This window comes from Oryza glaberrima, chromosome 12, assembly GCF_000147395.1.
Source record: "Oryza glaberrima chromosome 12, OglaRS2, whole genome shotgun sequence".
Lineage (NCBI taxonomy): Eukaryota > Viridiplantae > Streptophyta > Magnoliopsida > Poales > Poaceae > Oryza > Oryza glaberrima.
The window spans coordinates 1973636-1996264 of NC_068337.1; the positions used below are offsets into that span (position 1 = coordinate 1973636).

At 44.0% G+C, this 22629-nt stretch overlaps 5 protein-coding genes across 5 annotated transcripts; 4 read left to right on the forward strand and 1 right to left on the reverse strand.

The window, feature by feature from the left end:
• Nucleotides 1–1662: 1662 nt before the first annotated feature.
• LOC127757502 (2-isopropylmalate synthase A-like) lies at nucleotides 1663–7116 on the forward strand. Its single transcript, XM_052283017.1, has 12 exons — nucleotides 1663–2496; nucleotides 3547–3760; nucleotides 3835–3915; nucleotides 4054–4143; nucleotides 4242–4328; nucleotides 4815–4915; nucleotides 5478–5511; nucleotides 5603–5677; nucleotides 5823–5906; nucleotides 5984–6118; nucleotides 6439–6581; nucleotides 6716–7116. The coding sequence occupies exons 1-12, from the start codon at nucleotides 1787–1789 to the stop codon at nucleotides 6855–6857; spliced, it is 1896 nt and encodes a 631-aa protein (XP_052138977.1). The 5' UTR covers nucleotides 1663–1786; the 3' UTR covers nucleotides 6858–7116.
• Nucleotides 7117–7201: 85 nt separating this feature from the next.
• On the forward strand, nucleotides 7202–8530 carry LOC127757503 (E3 ubiquitin-protein ligase Os04g0590900-like). Its single transcript, XM_052283018.1, has 2 exons — nucleotides 7202–8196; nucleotides 8272–8530. Exons 1-2 carry the CDS (start codon nucleotides 7550–7552, stop codon nucleotides 8495–8497), a joined length of 873 nt encoding a protein of 290 aa, XP_052138978.1. The 5' UTR covers nucleotides 7202–7549; the 3' UTR covers nucleotides 8498–8530.
• Nucleotides 8531–8972: 442 nt separating this feature from the next.
• On the forward strand, nucleotides 8973–9672 carry LOC127758236 (E3 ubiquitin-protein ligase CIP8-like). Its single transcript, XM_052283863.1, has one exon. It carries the CDS (start codon nucleotides 8973–8975, stop codon nucleotides 9657–9659), a length of 687 nt encoding a protein of 228 aa, XP_052139823.1. The 3' UTR covers nucleotides 9660–9672.
• A 2907-nt stretch (nucleotides 9673–12579) lies between these two features.
• On the forward strand, nucleotides 12580–13973 carry LOC127757343 (E3 ubiquitin-protein ligase ATL41-like). The gene is made up of 2 exons (XM_052282850.1): nucleotides 12580–12851; nucleotides 13502–13973. Exons 1-2 carry the CDS (start codon nucleotides 12580–12582, stop codon nucleotides 13971–13973), a joined length of 744 nt encoding a protein of 247 aa, XP_052138810.1.
• A 4087-nt stretch (nucleotides 13974–18060) lies between these two features.
• LOC127758233 (cytochrome P450 90A4) lies at nucleotides 18061–21173 on the reverse strand. The gene is made up of 7 exons (XM_052283858.1): nucleotides 20371–21173; nucleotides 19954–20232; nucleotides 19236–19322; nucleotides 18986–19064; nucleotides 18765–18871; nucleotides 18514–18650; nucleotides 18061–18372 (listed from the first exon to the last, which is right to left on the reverse strand). Exons 1-7 carry the CDS (start codon nucleotides 21082–21084, stop codon nucleotides 18270–18272), a joined length of 1506 nt encoding a protein of 501 aa, XP_052139818.1. The 5' UTR covers nucleotides 21085–21173; the 3' UTR covers nucleotides 18061–18269.
• Nucleotides 21174–22629: the final 1456 nt, after the last annotated feature.

Below are 22629 nucleotides of genomic sequence, written 5' to 3' on the forward strand. Positions count from 1 at the left end.
ATTGCATGTAATTATTTTGTGAAGAACTCGAGCCTGACTGATTTTAAGAAGAAAAAAAAACTTTTGGCCCTCAACTCTTAAAACCGTCGAACAAAAGATAAAACCAAAATCAGATTAAAAGGACATATTTGAGAGATCAAAAGTGGATTTGTTTATTTGTATTGTATAAGATCACAATATGGACCAAAAGAAATACAGCAAAAGCCTCACACTATTGTGCTGTGAACAACATCCTTTCTCCCAAATTCTGCCTTTGATATGCGTATGTGACAAACAGCCTTACCTTGCCAAGCTAGGCTACTCCTGTCATCCACCTTCAGAGCTTCAAAAGAAGTTGGTTGGTTTGGTTGTTTACACAAGCTTGCCAATTGCTCATGTCATGTGGTCACTCCCCAAGTCACCAGCATCACCACTCTCGCATGCTCCATTTCTCCCCCAAGCCTTGTGTGCAAATCCGACTTGTCTTCTTCGCCGCAAAAAAACCACGCCGCCGCCACAGCATTCGTGCAACCCACGAAACCCCGTCCAGATAAGAGCTCCGTCTCTGACTCACACACACATCACCGAGAAGCAGAGGCAAGTACAAAGGCCTTATTTAGTTGCCAAAATAAGAATTTTTCACCCATCACATCGAATGTTTGATGTATGTATGGAGTATTAAATATGGATAAAAAACCAATTACACAGTTTGCGTGTAAATTACGAGACGAATCTTTTAAACCTAATTGCGTCATGATTTAACAATGTGATGTTATAGTAAACATTTGCTAATGACGGATTAATTAGTCTTAATAAATTCGTCTCGCAGTTTCCTGGTGGAATCTGTAACTTGTTTTTGTTATTATTGTACGTTTAATACTTCAAATATGTGTCTGTATATCAGATGTGACAACCAAACCTAATTTTTTTCCCCAACTAAGCCCTTGTTTAGTTCCAAACTTTTTTGTTCAAACTTCAACTTTTCCATCACATCAAAACTTTCCTACACACATAAACTTTCAACTTTTCTGTCGCATCATTCCAATTTCAACCAAACTTCCAATTTTTACGTCAGGCCAAAGATTGTGTATATTGCAACAGAAAGCAAAGTTATAAAGGAACAAAGGAAAAAGCCTCGCACTATTGTGCTGTAGACATCTGGCTTGTTTGGTTTGATACAACTTATTGTCCTACTAAAATTTTAGCAACTATACTAGTAACAAGTGTATGTTTGATTTGCTACTAAATATTGTCCACAGTGGTTCAAATTCAATACTATCCAATTTTGTAGCAAAACTTGCCAAGGTTTTGACACTATGGTAGGACAAAAATTGGTTCTAAACCAAATAGTCCCATCGTTCTTTTCCCCAAAATTCTGGATGGATATGTGTAGCCTCACAATCTTTGTGCTGTAGACATCGTTCTTTTCTCCTGGATTGCTATGGGTAACCTTTGTTACGCAGCATGATTATCTAGCAAACACCCTTTGCCGAACTCACGCCAATTGATCCTGTGGCCAATTCACGCCATCACCGCTAGCTCTCGCTTGTTCGCTTGTGCAGTTCAGCAGTTGTGCACTTGTGCTTGTTTGTCAGCAAGTCCAACTTGTCCGCGCCCGCCGTCACCGCATTCGTGCATCCCAGGAAAACCCGTTGTCTTGTCTACTCCAGACTCCAGATAAGAGCTCCACCTCTGACTCACACACACATCACCGAGAAGCAGAGGCAAGTGCATCTCCCTCTCCCACCATTTGATTCGATTCCCCTAAACCCCCGAGTCGTCGACGCCACAAACCCCGGCGACCACCATGGCCTCCTCCCTCCTCTCCTCCCCAAAACCCTCCTCCTTCTCCTCCGCAAACCCCACCTCCACTCCACGCCCACGCGCCCAAACCCTCTCCCCCTTCCGCGCCGCCGCCCCACGCTTCTCCTATGGCCTCGCCGCCGCAAACCCTAGCGCCTCCCGCCGCTGCTACCACCGCGCCTTCGCCCGCCCCGTCCGGGCGTCCATGGCGCAGCCGCGCCGCCCGGAGTACGTCCCCAACCGCATCGACGACCCGAACTACGTCCGCGTCTTCGACACCACCCTCCGCGACGGGGAGCAGTCCCCTGGGGCAACCATGACCAGCGCCGAGAAGCTCGTCGTCGCGCGCCAGCTCGCCCGCCTCGGCGTCGACATCATCGAGGCCGGGTTCCCGGCCTCCTCCCCCGACGACCTCGACGCCGTGCGCTCCATCGCCATCGAGGTCGGGAACACGCCCGTCGGGGAGGACGGCCACGTGCCTGTCATTTGTGGCCTCTCGAGATGCAATAAACGAGACATTGATGCTGCCTGGGAGGCCGTGCGGCACGCGCGGCGGCCGCGCATCCACACCTTTATTGCAACCAGCGAGATCCATATGCAGCACAAGCTAAGGAAGACGCCCGAGCAGGTGGTGGCCATTGCCAAGGAAATGGTGGCCTACGCCCGCAGCCTAGGCTGCCCTGATGTCGAGTTCAGCCCTGAAGACGCTGGCAGGTATCACTTCTAATTGTAAATTTGTTCAACCTTTAGGTCCAATTTTTAAAATTGTAAGCCTTAAAATGACCAAAAGTTTGATACCTGGAGTAGTAATTACAATGTTGGTTGGAACCGGCATCTGACCTATTGGTTGGAGTAATAATCTAGATGTCTGAAAGTATTGTGAATGAAAGAGGTCCATCCTACTTTTGGGAAGCTAGGTTGATTTTGAGGCAAAGCGATATATGCTTAGTATATCAAGCACTTACTTTACTTTGGTCTGGAGATCAAGTACTATGCATCATGTATACCCTACTTTGAACACATTCATCATTGACTCAGTGATGCTGGCATGTATCACTTCTAACTGCAAATTTGTTTGATTTTTAGGCCACTATTTTTAAACTGTAACCCTTAAAATGACCAAAAGTTTCATACCTGGAGTAGTAATTACAATGTGGTTCGGAACTGGCATCTGACTTATTAGCTAATAATCTAGATATTGGAAAGTACTGTGAATGAAAGAGGTCTATCCAACTTTTAATTGCAAATTCGTTTGATCATTAGGCTACTTTTAAAATAGTCAGCGTTGAAATGCCCAACAATTTCAGTAATTATAATGTGGGTTGGAATTGACACCATACCTAGTAATCTATATGCCTAAGTACTGTGCATGTAAGAGGTCCATCCAACTTTAGTGAAGTGGGGTTGATTTTGAGGCGTGCAGTGTATGCCTAGTTGCTTACTATCAAGTACTGAATATACTTTGGTCTGGAAAGGAAAGTACATATGTATATTGTATCTTGAATACCTTCATCCTTGTACTGCTGGTAGATGTCTGCCAGCTACTGAAATTTTGTGGTTGTGTTCATCTTTAAATCTACACACGAAGCTTATTGTTGCATATCATTTACTGTACATTCTTTGCTTTCAAACATGTTGGTGCAAAAGGAATGCCTAAATATTAGCTGATGCCAAGCTATTATCTGTGGTTTATTAGTCACAATCAATTAGCCTCCTTTTTTATGCGCAAAAGACTGGCATGATATGATTCACTCTGTCTTGCAGGTCAAACAGAGAGTTTCTATATCATATTCTAGAGGAAGTCATAAAAGCTGGAGCAACAACACTCAATATCCCAGACACTGTTGGATACACTCTTCCTTACGAATTTGGGAAGCTAATTGCTGATATAAAAGCAAACACTCCAGGAATTGAAAATGCTATTATTTCTACTCATTGCCAGAATGACCTTGGTCTAGCAACCGCCAATACATTAGCGGTACTACCTTTTCCTTATCTCTTTGATCCATTATCGTTGGTTTAATCATGTCACTAATGTGACTTAACTTTTAGGGCGCTCATGCAGGAGCACGGCAATTAGAGGTGACTATCAACGGTATTGGTGAAAGGGCTGGAAATGCTTCTTTGGAAGAGGTGAGCTCGTATACTATGTTTATGTTGTTTGTTGGTATTTTGCACATGTTCATCTAAATTGTTTGTAGAAGAATGAATGCAAGTAATATTGATTTCCTATATGTGCAACTTTTTTTTTTAAAAAAAAATCTTTTTCAGGTTGTGATGGCAATTAAATGTCGCCGAGAGCTCTTAGGAGGTCTGTATACTGGAATCAATACCCAACATATCACTATGTCAAGCAAAATGGTACAATTATGTTTGTTTTCTTGCTTTTTTTGTATCTTTTGTCTTTTTCAGGTGACTGAAAATTTCATGCACTTTTGCAAATGCTCTGCTTATTCTAGGTACAAGAGCACAGTGGACTTCATGTACAACCACATAAAGCTATTGTCGGTGCCAATGCCTTTGCACATGAAAGTGGAATTCATCAGGTAACTAAATTTGCATTCTTGTCCTAATATTGCCATCAAATTTCTTGACTGGGTTCTCCGTAGTGCTGAAGGTGGTACCTCAATGTCACATCTAGGTTCTTGTTTCTGTTTGTCATTTATCTATATTTTATAACTCTAAAAGTGTTTCTTGCGATCAATTTACATTTTAGGACTAAGGAATTGATCAGCATTACTGTTTATTTCCTATCTAAATTTTGGAAGTTTCAGAAATGTTTCTAGTTCTCAGTTTGCATATGTGCACTAGGAAAAAGTTTTGCTCACATTTTTACAGTATCACATACTGAGGGAAGTCAAATTATTTTTATGGATGCCTTTTTTTAATCTCAGCTCCGAGGAAATCATTTTCTCATATATGATAGATCAATCATGGTTTTATATGAACCTTGCCTTGCATATTCTCATATTAACTGTGTTGGTTCTAGAGTGAAGTGATCTTGATATTCACTTTTGTTATTCTGTTTTCAGGATGGGATGCTTAAATACAAAGGAACTTATGAAATAATTTCTCCTGATGATATTGGTCTAACACGTGCAAACGAGTTTGGTATTGTTCTTGGGAAGCTCAGGTATCATCCATACATATGTTCCCCCATAATTTGATTTCTTGCAAGTTGCAACATTCTCCCTGAGTGTTTCTCGAGGAGATATTTTTTCTACTTTATGCACTTTCTGCTAATTTGGTGCAAAATACACTTTCCAACTATCAAACACTTAAATGTCGAATGGCCATATCATATGGATACTCCATGTAAGGTCTAAATTCCTAGAGATATGTATGCAGATCATGTCACAGTACAATTTTTACTTGAGAAATTGTGTGATGCCATCCTTTGCTTAAAGTTAGTGAATTTGCTTTTCTTTTTAAATTTTTAGGTTAAACCTTGCTCACTTGACATTGAGGAAACCTCTACCTGGCCTGGTCATTTTTTTATCTATTTATCATATGTTTTTCTGTACTTCTCTAGAATAGAGATATTCTTTTTCATCTTTACTCTTGTATATTAGGTGAGGTTGAGGTAGCAATCCTGCTCAAATACTTACGATAGGCTTGCAATTATTACTTAAATCTGATTTGAGATTATCAAACTCAAGTTTATAATTATGATTTCTTGTCCTTTTTTTTTTCAGTGGAAGGCATGCTGTGAGATCTAAACTAGTGGAGGTATTGTAATTGTCTTTATTTTTCTAGTTAGAACTAAATGCCTTCTTTTCAGTTATCGTTGCTGAACAATACCTTGTCATCCAACACGTAGCTTGGATATGAAATAACTGACAAGGAATTTGAGGATTTCTTTAAACGCTACAAAGAGGTTGCAGAGAAGAAAAAGGTGACAGTTTCCTGAGTGCTCTGTTGCTCGATTGACATATTCAACCATTTTTTTTTCTGTAAAACACATCCATGATTCATTAACTTTGCTGATTGACATATTCAAGCATTTTGACTTCTAGCTTATGTGCTTTAAATCATTGTAGCGTGTAACTGATGAAGACATTGAGGCGCTGTTGTCTGATGAGATATTTCAGCCCAAGGTTTTTTGGTCCCTTGCTGATGTACAGGTATAATTTTGCCACAATTTACTATTTGGCTAATGGAGAAGTTGATATGTTAAAATTGATATGAAGCCTTTTTGCAGGCAACTTGTGGAACACTTGGTCTGTCTACAGCAACTGTCAAACTGATAGGTCCGGATGGAGAGGAGAAGATTGCATGTGCAGTTGGAACAGGTCCAGTTGATGCAGCTTACAAGGCTGTTGATGATATAATACAGGTGACAGTTGCAATATTCTTGATGGTTCTTGCACTAGTATGCCAGTTTAATGTGATGGAATATGGATGTGTTTTTTCAATATATAAGAATGAATATGGATGTTTTTTCAATGGGATGACAGTTGCAGCATGTTGCCTCCATGATAAATATACAAGAATCACAAGAATAGGAGATTCCATACTTAATAAGGATTAGTGTGTGATGTGTTACGACTTATGAGCATGCTTTCAACAAAATGAATGCACTATTTTGACGTTAACAAAATGAATGCACTATTCTTAGAAATTTTGAAACATCTAAGAATCATTTGCAATTCACAGATCCCAACTGTTCTTCGAGAATATAGCATGACATCGGTCACAGAAGGCATTGATGCAATTGCAACTACTAGAGTGGTTGTCACTGGAGATGTCAGCGACTCTAAACATGCTTTGACTGGTCGCTCCTTCAGCCGGGCATTCAGGTTATAGTCCTTCATACTACCTTTTTTTTTTTTCATTGGGCACCTTCCTTCTTTGTTGTTTCCAACATCTATAATTGTTATTATCAATTTAATTTTTCTCATGAACTAATAATTTCTTTGCCTATTGATCTCAGTGGGAGTGGTGCTTCACTGGATATTGTTGTTTCCAGTGTGCGAGCTTACCTGAGTGCCCTGAACAAGATGTCCAGTTTTGTTGGGGCTATCAAGGCTAGTAGTGAAGTATCTGAAAGCCAAAGAGTTCAAACCACAGAATGAGTCTTGACTTCCTTTTGGGTTTTCATATCCGATGGTTCTATGTTTCACATTCCCAGCAAGGAGTATGTGCTTGTTGAAACATGGTTTTTCCGTCCAGAAAAAAACATGGTTCCGTTTAGTGCATCTGGAGGATGTTCTGGGTTTCTTGGTGGAGCCTGACTTAAGGCTGAACATCCAGGAAGTTTTGGGATATGCAGTGTATAATTCATATTTGAAAACCGTATTTCCAATAAGACAATAATAAAATAATTGTTTGACATATGAGTATTGCAAAACTATTACTGTAAGAAATTAATCGTGAGACCAACCTACGGTTGTACAGTATCGAGAACTTCTGAATGAAGGTCAGCATTTCGAGTTGAACTAAAAGAGTGATCAGCAGCAGGGACGCAGCGCCAAGTGGCCAGAATAGAAGCCAGAAGGAAGAAATCCGAGGGGGTATCCCAACCGGAAGGTGCAAACGGCGATACCCACCAAGATAACATTTTTAGACAAAAGGCCCAGGGCCCGGCTTTTTATAGAAAGCCAAATACGGCCCACCAAGATAACATCCATCTTGAATCGGAATCGGATTAATCCTACTCCACTTCGCCACCCCCTCCTATAAATCGTTTCATGTCTACTACGGACGACTCATCGTCTCATCCTCCCCACGCGCTTGGTGATCAAGCAGAAAGACGGAGGACGCCGCTATGATTGGCCACGGGATTTCTCCACGGATGGCCGGTGATCAGTCCATCGTGATGTCCGAGCAACAGCGAGCTGAGTTTTGCCTGACGTTGATGGCCGTAATGTACGGCCACACCCGGCAGCCAGCCGACGCCGAGCTGCTGCGAAGGCTGCAACGCCGCCGTGCTGCTGCTGCCGATCAGCCGCCGCCCATCCGCGGCGCAAGCGTGGTCGAAAACACCGAGCCTGATGCCCTGTTCGCGTATACTCCACACGATGCTTTGTCACCGGAGTTCGACGACGACGACGGCGTTGCTGATTATTTTGCAGCCGATGATGACGAAGCTTACAGCAACGGTGGCTTCGGCGCGGTGCCGGCGTTGAGCGAGGCCATCGTTAGCCTGCCGGAGATGGCCATCCGCCGCCGCGGCGGCGGCGAGGCGAGGGAGAAGGAGTGCGGGGTGTGTCTAGAGGGGTTCGAGGAGGGTGACAAGCTCAGGAAGATGCCATGCGAGCACTACTTCCATGAGAGCTGCGTTTTCAAATGGCTTCAGGTCAGCCGCCTTTGTCCCTACTGTCGCTTCGCCATGCCTGCGGCTGAGGAGGAGGAACATAACAATGATGAAGAAGACGACGAAGCAATGATGTGCATCCGTTTCTTGTTCCCAGAGTAGATTAGTTTCATGTTCGATATTCAGCAAGGAAGCACTTTTTCCCGCTTTGTTATGTGTAACGATGAAACTAGGAGAAAGTTGACGGTGAGAGTGACCGAGACGAGGGAGGAGGAAGCATGCGCGGTTTGCCTAGAGGGATTTAAGGAGGGTGACAGAGTCAAGAAGATGCCTTGCTCTCATGACTTCCACGCGAATTGCATCTCTGACTGGCTTAGGGTGAGCCGCCTCTGCCCACACTGCCGTTTTGCTCTGCCTGCTGAGAAGGATTCTGAACAGAAAAACCCAGAAGAAGCGTGAGATAGTGATGAATATGGATTTATGGTTATTGGAGTTTGGTCCTGCACATTGAAATGACAAAAACACAATTGGTGTTAGGAGTTTAGAACGAAATTAGAAATTAATTTGATGCACATCTTTTTGTCCATGCAACTATGCAAGGCTATTTTTATTTTGAGTAAATTTAGGCAATACAGTGGCAATAAAGGAACACGGAGACTAAAAGTGCACCTCATGCGCTTCCTCGGTGAGATGGGCCGTGCCGGCCTGTCACGAACAGGCCGACTGTGCTTGGGCCTTCGTCCCCCACCCCTGCGTGCGTGCGCCACGACCGAGTTCGAACTTGACTCCGTCTCCGAACACGAACAGCATATCTCCCTGCAAAGCTCTTCAATAAATCTCTCTCTCTTTGTTTATTTTGAAAGAGAGATTCCAACAATAAATCTTGCAGTCTAGGTAGTATCACTGTATATCAATCTGTTCGTTCTGCCGGAATATGTCGGATGAAGAACCATGGTCGCGCGACGCCTCCGACGATGTCCCCGACACATCGCACATGTCGGACGAACAATTTCAACAGCTCATCGACCAGTACTGGGCAGAGCAAGGATTCAACATTTGGAGTTGGATTCGTGCTTCCAGGACGTCGTCAAGCTCCACGCCGGGGCCAACCAGGCGGACGGCGGCGTCATGGCTGGCCGTCACTTTCGACGGGGACGGCGTCGCGCGCTTCTCCGGCAACTCCGACCGTAGCGGCGGACTCGACGATCAGGCCACCGGCGGCTTCAGCACCGTGGACCTACTGGACGGTATCCTACAACCGGACGACGACGGCAATGGCGGTGGAGCTACGCCGGCGTCGAGCATGGCGATCGTGAGCCTGCCGGAGATTACCGTCGGCGACGAGAAAGGCGAGGCGAAGGACTGTTCGGTGTGCCTTCAGGGCTTCGAGGAGGGCGACAAGCTTAGGAAGATGCCGTGCGCTGATTCGCACTGCTTCCATGAGCAGTGCATATTCAGCTGGCTCCTGATTAACCGCCATTGCCCGCTCTGCCGCTTCCCGTTGCCTGCTGAGACGGAGGAGGAAGAAGAGGTGGTCCAGGCAGAGAACGACGACGACGACGACGATGGTGGAGAGACCATCCTATGTCTGCATCGATTGTTCGATGATGCGGCTGATTGAGTATACGAGTTGACCAGCATTGAGAGATACAATTTCAGTTTCTAATGTAAACTAGGAAGGTGGCTCGCGCGTATGCAAGGGCATTTATATTATTGAAAGGTAAGATTATTGTTTGTTCAGAAATTTTGTCTCATAAATTAAGTGCAAACTAAAGTTTGGATAATGTTATTTTATAATAATTTAAGGGTTCTATTTTTCTTAAGGTATCTTAACGAACCATTCACAAATTTTTGAGTAGGAGATTGATTAAATATTAACGACTTTTGAATCATGTTTTTTTCTCTCGAGTTAATAAGAAACTATTGCTAGTTAATTATCATACATTCCACCTATATATATATATCGTGTGTAGTATGGTTGCAAATGAAAAATACGAATGCAAGATAATCGTCTCACGAAGGTGCATGATGTAGTAATAAAGGGAGGGAAACATATGCATGGGAAAAAAAAGAAGAAAGGCAAAAATGAAAAAAAAAGGAGGGGAAGCGTACATACCCACACACATGTAGGTGCGTACCTATGCTGCGGGAGGAGAGGTGAGACCTCGTATTATTTAGTTTGTTCAAATATCAATTTAATCTAACGGTTTATAATATTGGACCTACCGATTTAAGTGATTTAAGTGAAAAATCAAGTAATAGATACTTTGATTTTTTTTCTTAGAATTTATAATATTTGCCCTAATTTATTAGAGCGACACATTGCAGCTTGAGAGCATTTTAAGGAATTTTAAATAACTTAACACATGTAGTTAGAATATTAACCGCGCAATATGTGTATGGGATATATGGTAAAATTTGTTCCAGCCTCGTCCATGTTTATATACATGTAGAGAGAAATTAATTTTGTGGCTATCAAGCCATTAGATGTCTAATTAATAGCAATTAATTATGACACCTATTTACAACTGTTCAGAGTAGCTCTTACATATTCTATTCATCTTACGACTTTAATGATCCGTTGATCACCAATTTACTGTTCACCATGACTCGCTTGAAAAAAAATATGTACTCCTTAAGGTTTAGGATAGCTGAAATGAATTGACTTCTAAAGAGTTAAAATGTTGTTTAAAGAAGACACCATTTAGAAACTTAGAAAGCGTGCAGACAAAAATCGAAAATATGGAATCCGGAAAAAAAAAAGAGAGGGCCTTAACTCCCTTTATCACCCTTGTCGTAGTAAGAGTTCTATTGATATTTGTCAATATTGCGCTTACATTTATAACATAATGACTCCTTTCACCTGTACGAATAAATAGTACAAAATCCAAATACGACATAACACAAATACAATATAATTATTATGTAATCAACTCTCGGAAACACAACCCATGGTGCTTAGTTATTCTCTCTCTGCATCACACCTTTAATTTTCTTTTCATGTTATTAACAAAATTAATCATCTCCATATATGATTTGATATGTGGCAAAGCGGTAGCGTTATAGTGGTTGTGATCATCTTAGATGTCTCACACACTATGCTTTGTCATGCGTGCAAAAGGCAAATGTGCAGACGCGCATTGTGTAGCGGACAAAAAGAAAATTTCGGACGCTTTATTTATTAGCAAACAACACATCCGATGATTATAATAATAGGTCCGCCGGTTATAGTGTAAGTGTAAATTAGTTAATATAGATTTTTAAATTGTTAATAATGGTGTAGACCTTAATTTGAAACAGTGCATTACTCGAGAATAATAGACCAGTGTAATAAAAAGTAGATCCGATAATTTATATAATGGGGCCATCAGTTTAAGTGCACGTATAAATTAGTTAATATAGATCCTAAATTGTTTATTTGATAGGTACACAATATAATTATGTAAAATTTATTTTAAAATAGTGCATTATTTGAAAATAATAGTACAAAGTAAATAGTACACCGGTTTAAGTTATATGATGATAGATTCTTTGTTTGTAAAATTATGATTATATTAAAAAATATATCCATTATATATATAAATGGAAAAAAGAAGGAAAAAAGGGGAAAAAAGGGAAGGAGGTGTACGTACCCTTACCTTGTACGTACGTATATACCAGCCAATGCCCTGGAGGATCGGTGTGAGACCCCACGGTATTTAGTTTGTTTTAAGATCGATTTCATATAACGGTGTATAATATTGGACCCACCACTTTAAGTGAAAATCAAGGGGTAGATGTTTTGCTTTTTTCTTAGAATTTCTAGGATTTTCTCTAATTTATTAGAGCGCCATGTGGCGGCTTGAGAGCGTTTGTAGGAAGTTTAATGGACTTTTAGTATATAATAGATAGATATGGATTTGAATTGTTGGCATTTTTCATTACACAATTATGCCATGTGAAAAGAGAAAATCATGATTTGTAAAGAGAATTTTATAGTACAGTATACTATAACTACCAGTATATACTTACAATATTAAAAAAAAGGGGTTAAGTCCATTTTACCCTCCAACTCTTCGTTTTGTCTAAAATACACCCAAAACTCTAAAATCGGATATTTCACACCCTCCAACTTTCAATACCGTTCACTTTACACCCTCAAGTGGTTTTTTAGTTGGTTTTCGCCTGGCATTGATGCGGAAGTCCATTCAACAAATAAAAATTTGGACCACATCTCAGTCCATAGCCACAGAGCCACTTATTCTTCTTCCCTCATCTCCTTTTCCCTTTCTCTCTCTATCCTTCTTCTTCCCAGAGCACGAGAGTAGCGGCGGTGGCATTCTTGAGCTCGTGGAGCAGGAGATCGGTGGCGGTAGAACAGGGGACTCGTTGCGGCGACGAGGCTCAAGCACATCCCTAGCCTTTCCTTCCGTGCCGACCACCGGCGAGCCTGAGCACAAGGTCCGCCTCTCCTGCCGCCTCCAGGAGCTCTATCTTCTCCATGAAATCTTGCTCGCCGGTGGAGCTAGAGCTGCTCGGGGATGTAGAGTTCAGCGGTGGCAATGGGGCTTGGGGATGAGGAACTGAAGTTCGATGAGGCGGCGGCGGCTGGTGGATGCGGATATGAGCTTGAGCTCGACCTCGTCCTCTACCAAGCGATGGCGGCGCTCCATAGGGAGGACTCCTCACCCCGCGTGTGGCTCCGGCGAGGTCTGCCTCTTGCGCGCAGGGCAGCAAGCTCCACCGTCATCGCCACTCTCCTCGCCGGTGACCACCTCTGCAACCCTGGCAGCCTCGCCGCCCTCGCAGCAGCTCCACGCCACTGCTGCCAACGGTTGTGAGGAAGAGAAGTACGAACAGGGTAGGAGAGATAGAGAATATGGGCTTGGCCCATATTACCTCGTGGACTGACGTGGCGAGGTTGATGTGGCATCTGACGTGTTAAAAACCACGGTAAAAACAATCTGGGGGTTAAGCGTCCGGTATTGAAAGTTTGAGGATGTATTATATCCGGTTTTGTAATTCGGGGCGTATTTTGGACAAGCATAAGAGTTCGAGGGTGTATAATGGACTTTTCCCTATAAAAAGGTATATTAGCAATATATCAGCTTTATAATGTAAAGATGAACTTGAAATGAAGTGCAGTTTATTACTCGTACAAATCTCACATGTTCCCCACTTCATGTACAGGATATGCACTTTCACCGACAGCTGATGAGCACTGACTCACTGGCAGCGAAGGCAGCAAGCTGACTCCAACTCGGAACCAACATTACCATCCTTGATTAGTGATTACTGATTTCAAGTCCGATTCGAACTAGCTCGAACACAGCGGCGTAGTCGCGTGCGTGGTATGCGAGCCTAGCTATAAATCTGCAGCACACGCGGTATATACCGATATACGCTTCCCTGCACATCAATCTTCAAATTCTCGATCGGCTAGCTGCTCATTGGTGCCGAGCGTCGCGCGCATTCTTGTCCTAGTCGCCGGAGCATGGCGACCACCGGACGATTGCTGCTGCCCCACGACATGTACAGGAGGCTGCAGGCTCCCACGGCAGCGGCCGCGGCCGCGGCCGCGCTCTTTATTTTGGCGCCCCACCTGCACTTCCAGAGGCCTAACGCTGCCGCTGCCGCACCGGAAGGGTACAGCAACGGTCGCTTCGGCTCCGTCCCGGCGTGCAGCGAGGCCATCGCCGCCTTGGAGGAGACGACGGCCGGCGAGGCGAAGGAGAAGGACTGCTCCGTGTGCCTGGAGGCCTTCGAGGAGGAGAGCGACAAGCCGATGAGGAAGATGCCGTGCTGCCATGCCTTCCATGAGAGCTGCATCTTCGGGTGGCTGCAGGTCAGCCGCCTCTGCCCGCTCTGCCGCTCCGCGCTGCCCACCCAGGCGCAGGCGGAGGCGGGACTGTGGCCATTGCCCACGCCTGGTTCTGGTTCTGGTTCGGGGACATGATCAGCACTCTAATTTGGCAATTTTGTCACCGTGCATCATCAAGCATGCACTGCACATGTATATGATGTCTTTAATTTGTAACCTGGCTCGATCAGTTTGTTTGTTTGTTTGTTTTTTTGGAAGAGAAGGCTCGATCAGTTTGTTGAGTCGGTCGCACTGAAAATTGTAACAGGCAAAAGCAGATTGATTATTTCTTTGTAGACACTATAACATATGCCATAGAGATGACCCTTAATTTTACTGAACTGTTCGCTGTTGCCGCTTTGCGATGCTTTGATCGGAGTAACGCCATTCCTATGGGGAGATGTACAGGTGGGCCAGCATTGGCATCGTTCGGGAGCCCGTTTAGGAGGCCCAATTCCGTCCGGGAAACCGGTCCAATTGCCGGGCGAACGAGTTGGACTTCCAAATGGGCTTATGGGCCTTGGCTTTGTTTGAGTCAAAGCTGGTTGATTAATCTTCGAAATCGCTAGAATTGTGTCAGATTTCTTCTCCATCACAGTCAGTGTTTTGAAGCGTCAGATTTCCTTGAGTCCCATGTAGGGGTGGGCAAAATAAGATTGAACCGAATCAAAAAAAGAGTGAGATCGAGAAATTCGGTTAATAGTTCAGTCTCAGCCATTGATAGACCAAAATTTATTCGGGCAATTCGGTCATTGGCCTCGGTTAACCGAATACCCATTATATATAAATGTAACGTATTATATGAATGAAACATATTCATTAACTTAAGCATACCCCCTATTTTCTTTAATGAGTAGATATTAATTGAATATCTTTTTCTAAAGATTTTTGCAAAGGTTTCATTTACGCCTAATCCATATCGAGTAGACCCTGTCGTTGTGAGAATTCTTAATTCTTTAACTGAGAAAACCGAATTTTGCCCCAATAGACCTAGGAGGCCTAATAAGCTCAATAAACTATTAAACCCTAAAGGTAGCCACAGAGCCACTCCCTCCCACCCAACCTCACGCAGCACGCCTCTCATTCCCATCCCATCCATCGCATCGCGCTCGGCCGCTCGGCGCTCGTGCACCGCCTCCGCCTTCCACCTCCATCACGCCGACACCATCTCCGCCGGTCCGTCCTCGACCTCCATCACGCCGGCGCCGCCTCCGCCGGTCCGCCCTCCACCCTCCAGCGAGCCCGCCTCTGCCTCAACGCCGCCTCCGTCTCCAGCCAGCCCGCCCTCCGTCAAAATTCTTCATTCCAAACTTATCTCCCGAAGATGTCAAAATTCGGTCAGACCGAGACTGTATTCATCGGTCCTGAGTTTTTTGGGAAGAAATGTAATCCAACTTTTTAAAGACCGAAATAATCGAAATGACCGAAGACCGAGACCGATTTTTTCGGTCAGACCGAACACCCACCCCTAGTCCCATGCTAGTGTGATCCTATCCGTGCATATTGTCGTGGCAACTTACAGATGTCAATTTTCATAATCGTGAGATGTTGCGGCTATCATACATGCTTAATTAAAACTTAACATGCTTCGTTAGTTCATTTATTCATGTATCTAATGTAGTAGATATTAGATCAATATATATAATTTATAGTGCAAGGTATAGAAGTTGCATTGCACTTACATGACATGCTGACTGTTTTTTTCAGAAAAAATATAGCGTTATAAATATAGATTAATCTTTTCTTTTTAGACATATAAGAAATTCTGCCACGGAGCTTTGGTGCTCATTGTGTCTTCTGCGAGTGATAAATCACATACTCCATATGCTGAAAAGGTGCGCCGCTTGTAACTATTCTGGAATAGTTAATTGCTGCGAATATGGTACAATATACTTATGTCACGTCGGTAAAGATGCATGCATGCTAATATTTTTAACAAAAAAAATTAAGTGGTCGGCGATTGCTCTTGCAATTTGCAGCAGTCGCAACTTGCAAACGACGAACATGCACGCATGCAATGTGATCAGTTCGTCTGTCGATGCTGTGTCGATGAGCAGTACGTACCCACGCACAGTGCACACTGCCACTCTCTTTGTGTGCAAGTGGCAGTGGCCTGCACTACACATAGTACAGCAGTGCGCATGTCTCGTTGCTTTTCACGGTGCTGCAGTTCTAATCTCCTTTTGGTAAGCAGCACGCACGAAATCGAGATACTCGCATGCTGTCACGTATGGTCGGCTTTTTTCAACATGGCCAACAGATAGAATTGGGGGCAATTTGGCAATCAGGTGACTCTATTAGGCCAGTCACAGTACGAGTACGTGTCACGTAATCTCTACGCCAACACGTCTGAAAAACGCATACGTGGCATCGCGAGTCGCCTCCCTGTTTAATCACGTAGCCCTCCAAGAGGAGACGCTCGCCCTGCTTGCTCCTGAGGCGGATCGCTGCAAGACACGGCTACGTGCTTTAGGGCATCAGCAATGTATTTTTACCGGTTGGGTATTAGTGTGGGCCCACATTACAGACGGCAGTAGTATAAGACATTCTCCACAATGTATATTTGTCCGAAACTGGCAATAAGGTGGAAACCACGGGTTAAAAAATCGCCTCTGACAGAAACCATACTACGCGCGCATTACATTCCTGGACTGATTTCTGTGTACATATTATTTTTTATTCCGTTGCTTCCGATAGTAGTGCTATTACCTGATTGTAACTACGCACCACTCTCCCAATGTTTAATACCAGATAGTGCTTACTACCTGGTTTTTTTTACAACAATGTAGGTGCCCTAACATTGGTGAGAGATACACGGGATATTTTAACTATGTTGGGATACGGTGTGCTAGAGACCGGCTGTTCAGTTATTATTAGAACTACTTTAACATGGATCCACTTGAAGCCATTCATGAGGGCACTTGCACTGTGGGGCTTGTGGCCTTTGGCCTGTAGTTTAGCACATGAAGGTCAATCAATGCGTGGCCTGCACTGTGACTGGCCTTACATTCTGTTTCCCATTCAGCAGAACGGCGTCCACGGTCGATTGCCATAAGCCATAAGCACTGTCACTGTAGGCACTGCAAGTTCTGAAGATCTAAACTGCAGGGCTTTGGCTACACGGGACTCCAAAGGGCGATCGATCCTATGCACGAACATGAGAACACACCATATTGCCATGCATGCTCGGGATGGCTTCAGGAAGCATCGTCGCCTCCCGGAAAGTGTAGATGCGCACGAGCAAGGAACATGGCCGCTTGCATGATTGCTCCGACAGGACAGTGCCCAAACTTTTGCAGCCCTTTCACGATCGCGACAGCCTAACAGAGCAGTAGTAGCAGATCCATCGCCTACAGAGAAAGGCAGATAGGCCCATATGCACTCGATCTCATCAGCTAGCGTTTCAAGATCGCAGTTGTCTGTCTACCAATCTCTCGATCGATGACGTTACTGCTGCACTGTACTGTCAGGCACGTAGTACGTACTCGCGTCGGCAGGGATGGAGGCAAGCGAGCGTGCGCAATCGGTCGCAAACAGCAGCTAGGGACAGGTCCATGATGTGATCCGTCGAGAGAGAAAGGGGAAGCAGCAGAGAGCACTGGAGCAGCGTCGGCTCTGCATGCAGTTGCTGTGTGTTTACTGAGATGGTTGAACGAGTGGTGGTGATTCTTCAGAGTTCAGGCTAGCTAGTGTGCAAGATGGAGGCAAATGTGTTTGTTGTTATTACTGGCTTACTGCATCTGAACTATGCACTGTATACTGTTTCGATTGCACACTCATATTAATGCATACAATCAATAGTTGCATTCAGTGAAGTCTGAGATCATGCATTCACTGCTTTCTTGGTAACCGGATGGTCAAGCAGTCAAGCTTTCCTGCCTGCAGGTCCCATTTCTGAACATCACTGTCTGCTATCTATGTACTGTAGACTGTAGAACTGAACTTGTCACAGAATCTTTCCAGTCTAGCAAAAAAAATCACTAACAGTTCAAGATTGATACCGAGTGATTTTGGGCTAACAATTTATGATAGTGGTATGACAAAGACTGCCACCCAAACACAGTGGAACGAGGAAACGGAATGTGGCCTTTCCCCGTTGCTCATAGAACAGCATCTTGCTGATGATACTGTAGGGGATAGCCATATAAACGACAAGATGATAGGACTAGCTAAGTACTACTAGTACACAACAAAATGAAGCTTGTAACCGGTATCTACAGCATTTTAGGTCATTTTACAAGCAGCACAACTCTGCTGCCTACTGTTTACATACCAGGTTACAGATCAACAAAAAAGAGGGAAATGCACTACCTATGCGAGAATATTTTTCTATAAATTTTTCTATGTTTAGTCTTTCTTCCAAGATAAGTGCAGCTGCAAAACAATCTAACGTCAGCAAATTGATTCTGAAAGCAGCCGAAGATTGATAGGGTATCCTTTGAGAGTTCGTGTGGTGGGGAAGAAGACAAGTCTATCTTCTTCGGTTTCTTCCCAGCTGCAAATTCATTGGTCAAGTTGTTATGGAATCAGACTGGTGCCCAATTTGGATAAAAAAAGTGGAAAATCCATTTGCAGATTATCTACACCTTTCTGGCTAGCAAGATAGCGATTGAATTGAGAGATTAAGGTGGCTTACCTAAAGCGCGTTACAAGATGATGGAGGAAGATAGAAACGACAACCCGGGCAAGCTCATAGCCAGGACACAACCGGGGTCCACCACCAAATGGAGTAAATATATTGGCCCCTACCGCATTCTGAAGTTTATTGTTGATCTGCACAGGAACAAATTTGTTGCAGATAGCTTCAGCGTGCATTTTACTTTTGTAGCACAGGACATAATAGAATAAGTAGACCCAAAAGCAATAACACAGAGCCCCTAGGAGTACCTGCCATCTCCAAGGGTTAAATGTCCGAGCATTCTCGTAGTGTTCATTATTAAGGTGCACAGCTCGGAATGAAGCAAAAATCTTGCATCCCTTTGGAATAGTGTAATCTAAGAAACAAAGAAAAATGCCATACATAATGAGCATTTCTGATGAAAACTGTATGGGGGACTTCCTTTAGATAATCGATAAAATATACGTGGACTTAGTTTATATTGAAATACCTTTATAATGAATATCAGTGTTTGCTCGCCTAAATACTCCACTAATAATGTTACCCACACGGAGTGTCTCATTTATCACCTGCAGAAATGTTAACCCTTCATTTAATCATGATGTGAGTATACCAACTGTACTGTCTCAATTCCTAGTCTCAAAGGTTCAGTTAAGCGATGCCTTTTACACTAGATGGATTCGTGCTGTTGGCATGATATATATCTAATTTTTTAAAAAAACAAGGGTTTTCCAACTTACACATTGAGTAAATGGCATGGACTTGTAATCGCTCCACTCTAGTGGTTGGTTTTTCCCTTTCATGTCCCTGATAGTGGAATGCTCTTCCTGTAAAATCAGCAAGATATCTGGAATAAGTTACACAAGTAGTGAAGTAAAAAAATACCACTTGGACCAATCTTGAGGACTCTCATAGCTTAACGTACTGGAAACAAAACTTGTACCAGGAAAAGTCATAAAGTTCAGATTTCTAAGATTCGGACCTATTGTGATATTATTGCTACGATTCTCTCACTTGGTTGTTAGACTGAGGAACCTAGCACTCATCAATGCAAGTAAATAAAATGAGGAAACCAGAGTATTGACTGAACTGAAGATTCATTCTTACACAGTTAAACTAAAAGAAGTCAAGACTCAAAAACATAAATGGTTCAAGTCAATAATAAACTAATACTCAGGATCAAGTATTCAAGTCAATAACAAACCAGGAACAAAGCTGTAGTGAACTTGACTAAAAACAACAGACCGGAAATAGAAAGTAGAAACTTCTCTTTTGGACAGAATTGGTGTGAAAGATAGTCTAACAACCATATTTTTAACAATTAACACTCAACTATAACAAATGAAATTCCTCCCTATTTCAGGCGTTATTTGACAATTGACAGCACCTGGTACCTACTACCGCACGTGTATACAAGAATTGACAATTGCCAAACAACTAATTTAAATAGTTTTGTACCTTGAGCTCAGCTAGCGCAGCAGGCGTCTCGGTGAGGAACTTGACCGCGAGCGTCATGAGCACGGACGTAGTCTCATACCCAGCCACCAGCAGAGAAAGGCAGAAATCCACCATCTCTTCCTCCGAGAAGCTGCCACCCTCCGCCTCAAGAAGCTCCTCCACCATGTCCTTCTTCTCCTTCTTCCCCTCATCATCCCCAATGGAGCCACCATTCTCCGCTTTCTCCTCCATCCTCTTCTTTATCACCTCCCGCAGTGCACCGGCCACCTTCTTCCTCGCCTGCAGGAATCAAATCGTGCAATGCCACATTTTTATGAGAGATATAGGAGTACATCAATAGCTTACGCCAATTTGTTGTTAGGCAAGATGCATAGGGAAAGAAAAAAAAAAAACGAATGGAGGCAAAAGGACGAGCACCTTGAGGGCCTGGCCGTAGGTGGTAAAAGGGAGGAGGTAGGCGAGAGGAAAGGGGATGGAGAAGAAGCCGTCGATGAGCTTGACGTACTCGCGGCGGAGGCTCTCGGTCCACGGTCCCGGCTCGATGCTGACGAGCTGCTTGACGGTGAGGTTGAAGGTGATCTTCTTGGCCTCGTCCATGAGGCGGACGGTGGCGGCGGGCTCCCACTGGCGCATGGTGGCGAGCACGAGGCGGTCGATGTGCGCGAGGAGGGGCGGCGACGCGGGGCGGCCGAGGCGGGTGAGGGTGAGGGAGTGGAGCCGCTTGTGCGCGGCGCCGCGGGTGAGGAGCAGGGAGCGCGCGCCGAGGAGCGTGGCGATGGAGGACGGGTAGCTGGAGTGGACGGCGCGGCCCTCGGCGGCGAGGAGGAGGCGGTTGAAGGCCGGGTCGGCGGAGAACACGGTTCGCTCGCCGAAGACGTGGGTGGTGAACACGCCGCCGTGGCGCGCCACGCGCTCGTCGATGAACGGCTCCGGGTTGGGCGTCTTGTACGCCGAGATGAGCCGCAGCGTCTCGCCAATCAGCGGCAGGCCCGTGCTCCCCGGCGGCATCCGCGCCCTCTTCCCCAGCCTCCCGGCGGCGGGGCCCCCGAGGAGGAGGAGCCATCTGAGCGCCATGGCAACCACGACGACGGCGGCGGCCGCGGCGAGGAGGAGCAGCGCGGCCGCGGCCATGGCGGCGTTGGCGGCGTGGCCGTGCGCGTCGTGGGCAAGGAGCGAGTGAGAATGAGTGAGATTGATGAGGCTCCAACAACCAGAGGATCTTCTCCAAAGGGTAGGATGTTTGTGGGGTATTTGTAGGTGGCTGATTAAATTATTGAGGAAAGAGTTTAATAAAAGGGATTAGTTTAGATTTTTTGGAATGGATTATTATTATAGTTAATTAGATGCATAAAATAATGTTGTTTGCTCCAAAAGGGGAATGTATGGGGCAGCATGCACATGATGGGAAAAATATGATGGGATGACTTTTGAGAAAAAGAACATCAGAACATGGGAGTTTCATATGCACCTCAAAAGGAATCATATACATGCATCATATCATAAAAAATATTAAGACCCCCTTTGAATCAAAGCAAAATCCATAGAAATTCTAGAGGATTTTATCCTATAGAAAATAATTCTATAGAGTCTTTTGAAACAAAGGATTGTTTCCTATCAATTCCTTTGAAATTTCTATGGAATGAACCTTACTAGAGCAATTTTGGAGGAAAATAAGCATGAGGTCTCACCTCATGTTTTCCTCTTTATGTGTCTAAGATTCCTGCGTTTTTCCTGTGTGCTAATCAAACGACAGTTTGAAGACTTTCCTGTGTTTCAAAATCCCATAGGAATCCAATAAGTATGGTATTCGATTCCTACGTTTTTCCTATTCCTTTGTTTTCTGAGTCCTGCGATTCAAAGGGGCCCTAAAATACGGCTTTGTAGCCTTTGAAGAGATTTAGAGGAGTTTTAGATCACTGAAAATTACTATCCTGATTTGTAGCTAAAATTTGAGAACCTATCCTGATTTGTAGCTAAAATTTAGGGGCGTTTTACAGTACCCCACCTCTACGTGTAGTAGTGTGGTAGGATCACATCTAACCGTTGATTTTCAGGGGTATTTTTGTCCTTTCCTTATTTTTATGGAAGGGTATTTTCACGTTCCAATCTCTGTCGCTAGACTGATTAAGGACCTGTTTGGGAGAGCTTAAAATTCTGAGAAGCAGCTGCTGAGAAGCTAGCTGGTGAGAATCTGGAAAAGCTGGGAAACCCAGCTTCTAGTTTATTTTTCAGATTCTACAACCGCTGATTTTCAGAAAAAACTGGACTGTTTAAGGGAGCTTTTGGCTACTGGAGATTCTAGGAGAAGATACACCTGCTAGAAGCTTTCCAAACAAGCACTAAGGCGCTTCGCTTCGTCGGTGCCCCTTCGCATCTGCTCCTTTCAGCCGCGTATATGATCAGGAGCGATGCATTTTTCTCTTTTTTATTTATGTTAATTTCATGAAAAAAAATCCATATATGGAATCATTCGGTCTTAGCGAAAACTAACAAGACAGTGATGTTAATCCAAACTAATCCTCACCGCACATTTATAATAGGTAATAACCGTCTAACAAATTGAATTGGACTCCGTGTATATAAGAATATAGCCGATCGGTTTATTTTAGACAAATAAAATATTAAGTCCGCAACCGTTCGTACTGGGTCGAATATTAAAAATCGTTGATTTTCGGT